General features: G+C 54.4%; 1 protein-coding gene across 1 annotated transcript; it reads right to left on the bottom strand.

Annotated features, from left to right (window-relative positions):
- On the bottom strand, positions 1 to 4,774 carry LOC116781536 (zinc finger protein 239-like). The gene is made up of 2 exons (XM_032677199.1): positions 4,734 to 4,774; positions 1 to 1,655 (listed from the first exon to the last, which is right to left on the bottom strand). Exons 1-2 carry the CDS (start codon positions 4,772 to 4,774, stop codon positions 692 to 694), a joined length of 1,005 nt encoding a protein of 334 aa, XP_032533090.1. The 3' UTR covers positions 1 to 691.
- Positions 4,775 to 5,174: the final 400 nt, after the last annotated feature.

Below are 5,174 nucleotides of genomic sequence, written 5' to 3'. Positions count from 1 at the left end.
TTTATGGGTTTTTCACTGTGCTTATGTTAGTACTTCTGAGTGTTTGATTGTGACAATAATGGACAGCTTTGTGGTATGGTTTTTTCTTTTTATTTTTCATGTTTTGATACTTTGGTCAAGGCATTAACATTAAAAATCATTCAAAATTTTAATTAATCTTCAAACAACAAAATAGATTTGAAATGAGGTTAATGAGAACAGTAGGGAGGGGAAAAAAACTCAAGCCCAAAACCAAAACAACCCCAAAACCTGTTCATTTTTCCACTGTATTTTAAAGAAGGAAGTCTGTAGAGCAGCAGAAAACAGGACACGTGGGCAGGTGTGAAAGTCAGACTGGGGCTTGTTGCACTGGTTCCAGTGCTCTTTGCTTCAGTGTAACTGGTCATTTTGAGATGAGACTGGGGAAACTGGGCTGCCAGGGCAGGGACCACTGGCTGGCCCCACTGGTTTTTGCTGGGCAGGGGGTAATTTCTGCCTCACTTGTCAGAACCAGCCCACGGTTATCAGGGAACGGGGTAGTGGTGAATTTGGCTTTCAGACTAAAATGAGGTTAAACTTACACATATTCAAAAGAATAAACTGATGGTGGAGTGCAGATACTCAAAATCATGAAGACCTTTTGAAACCTTTTTTGCGCGTCAGTCCTACGGCCGAAGCTCTTCCCGCAGTCGGGGCACTCACAGGGCTTCCCTTACCGGTGGGTCCGTTGGTGTTTGGTCAAGGTAGAGTTGTGGGTGAAGCTCTTCCCACACTCCCCACACTTGTAGGGCCTCTCCCTGGTGTGGATGCGCCGATGCCTGATGAGGATGGAGTTCTGGTTGAAACCTTTCCCGCAGTCGGTGCAGCAGAAGGGTCTCTCATCCATGTGCGTCCGCTCATGCCTGAGGAGATCTGAGCTGGTCTGAAACCTCTTCCCACATTTCCCACACGTGTAGGGCTGTTCCCCAGTGTGAAAGCGTTGGTGGGTGTGAAGATTGGAGCTGTCCTTGAAGCTCTTCCCACATTCCCCACACGTGTAGGGCCGCTCCCCAGTGTGGATGCGCTGGTGGCTGAGAAGGTGTGAGCTGTGCCTGAAGCTCTTCCCACATTCCCCACATGTGTAGGGCTGTTCCCCAGTGTGGATGTGCTGGTGGAAGTGGAGGGTGGAGCTGTGCCTGAAACTCTTCCCACATTCCCCACACGTGTAGGGACGTTCTCCCGTGTGGATGCGCTGGTGGCTGAGGAAGTTGGAGCTTTGGTTGAAGCTCTTCCCACATTCCCCACACTTGTAGGGACGTTCCCCAGTGTGAATTCGCTGGTGGGTGCGTTGAGCGGACCTGTCACTGAAGCCCTTCCCACATTCCCTACATGTGTAGGGCCATTCCCCAGTGTGGTGGATGCGCTGGTGTTGGATAAGGTTCGAGCTTTGCCTGAAGCTCTTCCCACATTCCCCACACGGGTAGGGTCGTTCCCCAGTGTGGATGTGCTGGTGAGTGAGGAGGGTGGTGCTCCTGCTGAAGTTCTTCCCACATTCCAAGCATCTGAAGGGCTTCTCCCTGCTTGGACGCTGCTCAGGGACCACCAGCTCAGAGCTCCCCCTCAAGCTCCGGCTGCCTTCCCGGCACAGGCTGGCTCTTTCCTCCTCAGAGCACCCTGGGATGCCTTTGGAGCCCCTCCTGTGGGGGGATCTCCGGCCCTTTTCCTCCCCGCTGCCTTCCTGCGCCGGGGAGCCCTTCAAAACGGCCTCTCCCACCAGGGTCTCACGGGGGGATTTGTCCTCCGGGCTCTCCGTCCTCAGCTCGGGGCCTGGGGCAGGAAGCAAGAAGGACAGGGAGGGGATTTGCCTCCGGCCCACAGGGAAGGCCAAGGACATCCCCCCAACTCCGGCCCCGGCAGGACGGCGGCGGCAGCGGGGTTGTCCTGCAGCCGGGGCCATGCTCGGCTGACAGAGCCAGCACAACACCCGCCCAAAGGGCCACTGACTTCCTCCTCACCTGCCTGGGGGGCCCAAGGCATCTTCCTCTTCCTCGCAGCCTCCTCCTCCATCTGCCCAAGCTTTGGGAAGGACAAATCCTGATGGGGGAGGGGAAAACAAGGGCTGAGTACGTTGGCTTGGGGGTTCCTCCTGCCCAAGTCCATCTCTAGAACTCACTGGGAATCCTGTGCCCATGAAAACCTCCAAAACACCAAGATTCAATCCAGAAAAACCCGAACTACTGAAAGTCAGGAAAAAAACCCTCAGAAATAGCAAAAAGACCCCAGGCCACCCAAAATGCAAAAAGTTGAGATTCAGCTAAAAAATACTCCAAAATATGAAGATTCAGCCCAAAACCAGGTGATGGGGACTGAATTTAACCCTCCAGTAGGAAAGTTGTTTGATTTCAAGCTCATCTTCAAGGGGAGCCCTGCGATTGGAGCCTGGGCTCTAATTAACCTCTCCTGTGCTGCCAAACAGCAGGAGCTGTATGGTCAAGGGACAAACTCTGTGATCCCTGTCAGTGTCCATGGTCCCTGTCAGTGTCCTTCAGGGAAACTGGGAGGAGGAAATGAAGAAACTGGTTTGGAACTAAACCGGTGTTAAAGTGGGAAAAAGATCCTTCCATGGAAATAAAACTTAGACAGTTTTTCCTGGGCTGAACGAGCTCATTCAGGGATGAAGGACTGGGACTTCTGTGGACACTTGTGCTGGTTTCTTTGGACACTTGTGTTCCTTCAGAGAGCCCCTGGAAACACTCTGCTGTTCACTCCCAGTGCCACCAGTGCCTGGGTCCTGTCTGCAGCAGCAGATTGCAGTGGGACGGGAGAAATGCTTTTCTGAGCCTCTGGGCTGGACACAGGCACAGCCTGACCCTGAACCAGAGGGAAACAAACACAAATTCCATGGCTTTAGCTGGAGCAAGGCTGGGGGGGGTTTCCTGAGGGCAGCACTACACCAGACTTTTGTGTGTGTGTGAGACAGGCAGAACCACAAATGCCTGCACAGCCCAGAGCAGTCAGTGTGGGGCTGTGCTTGCTGCTGCAGAGACCCCCAGGGAACAAACCCAGGCAATAGTTTGGGTTTATTCCTTGCTCTGTGTCAATGGAATAGAATGTTCCACAGGGGCTCTGTCCCCCTCTGTGGCACCAAGTGGCTCAAAGATGAAGAGGGAGGGGGGACAAGTGCAAGTTCCCTTCTGAAGTGTGTGTCCCTAAGGAGGACACTTGCCTTATTATTGCTTATTATTTGTAATACCTTACAGATATATCATACAATAGCTAAGGATGGATTCTATAGAATATGTGCCATATATATGATACAGAGTACATCTAATTATTGCTTTATCTGCCTGTCCAGACAGATCTTGTGTATGCACAGAGATTGTATTTGAGGAATATGTTCCTCTCAATACCCTGTGAGCTCACCTCCCAAGGCCAGTAAATTCATGAAGCTCCCCCTTCTGTGCCCTGCAGGTTTTGGCAGATCTGCAAGAGCAGGGGAATCATTCCCTGCAGCCCCTTTGCACTGTAGGAAATGGGAGCACTGTGCACATCCTGCTGCCTCCAGATTCCATTCTGGGTGTGGGAACGACCCTGTGGGGAGCAAAGCAATGCCTGGTTCTGCAGCAGCTGCAGATGCTCAAGGGGCAGCAGGACCAAGTCAGGGTCCTGAAGAGGCCTGAGGGGCTTTGGGGTGCAGGAGGGTGCTGGGGGAGCTGGGGAGGGGCTTTGAGGATTGGGGGTACAGATCAGGACAGACCAGTACAGAGCAATACAGACCAGGACAGACCAGTACCTCCTCACTGCTCCCCAGATCTCTCCTGGAGCTCGGCCACCTTGTCGTGAGACACCTGAGCCCCCCCCAGTGCCCTCCCAGTACAGCCCAGTGCCCTCAGTACAGCCCACTGTGTTCCTGTCCCAGGGTGCCAGGTGATCCCTCTCTGGGGGGGTTGGAAGGGATTTGAGGGGGGACTGTGGGAGATTTGGGGGGATCTGAGGAGGTTGGATGGGGATTTGGGGGTTTTGAGTGCCTTTAGGGAATTAAAAGAAGTCTTTGGGACATTGAGGGGTCAAAGGTATCTATGGGGGGAGGGGATTAAAGGGAAAATAGGGGTTAGGAGACATTTGGGGGAGGTTAATGAGGCCTGGGCAGGCAGAGGAGGGGCTGCACCAAGAGCAGGTGAGTCCTGAGACCCACCCTGGTGTCCCCAAGACCCTCTTGGTGTCCCCAGTTCCTCCCTTGACACCCCGAGACCCCCCTGGTGTCTCCAATGTCCCCAGGGCCTCTTCATGGCCCCAATTCCCCCCCTGACACCCCCAATTCCACTGGCCCCAAACCCCATCCCTGATGTCCACAACCCTCCATCTCACTCCAGGAGCCCCCCTGGACCCTCTGACCACAAAAACACCCCCCCACACACTCACAGAAAGGCCAAGGGCATCTGGGGAAACATTGGGGAGAGCTGAGGGGCTTTGCAGGGCCCTGTGTGATTACTGGGGGATACTGGGACACACTGGGGGGAACCAGGAGGCACTGGGAGGGACTGGGGGGTTACTGAGGGACACTGGGAGGGACTGGGGAGTTACTGGGGGATTATTAGGACACACGGGGAGACACTGGGAGGTTACTGGCCCATACTGAGGGTTACTGGGTGCTCACTGGAGGACCACTGGGCCATACTGGGGGGCAGTGGGAGGTCACTGGGACACACTGGCTGGTCACTGAAGGGGTCACTGGAAAGTCACTGGGATATACTGGGGTCTAGGGATCCCCTTACCCGGATGTGGTACATTTCCCCCCCCGGATTTTGGGGGGCATCCCTAGGACCACTCCCCTTGGGGCTGGAGGACCCCCTGGACCCACTGCTGGGCTTTAGGGGACCCCCCAGAATGCCCTCAAACCCCCTGAAATCTCCCCCTCGACAGATCGAAACCTTCTCAAGGTCCCCTCAAATGCCCTCAGAGACCTCAACCCTCCCCAGCACCCTCTAAACCCTCTCAGTGACGTGCAAAACCTACCTGGGACCCCCCAGTCCCCTTTAGGGATCCCCCAATGCCCCTATGAGACCCTCAAAACCGTCTAAGACCTTGTAAACACCCTAGAGACCCCAAAACGGCCTCAAATTTCCTCAGAAAACCCCCAAAGCCGACCTGGTACCCCCCAAATCTCCTCAGAAACCAAAACCCCCTCAGAGACCCCCAAACCCCTTCAGGAACCT

Source organism: Chiroxiphia lanceolata (assembly GCF_009829145.1).
Source record: "Chiroxiphia lanceolata isolate bChiLan1 chromosome W unlocalized genomic scaffold, bChiLan1.pri scaffold_57_arrow_ctg1, whole genome shotgun sequence".
Taxonomy (NCBI): domain Eukaryota; kingdom Metazoa; phylum Chordata; class Aves; order Passeriformes; family Pipridae; genus Chiroxiphia; species Chiroxiphia lanceolata.
This window is presented reverse-complemented; position numbering and strand designations above follow the sequence as displayed.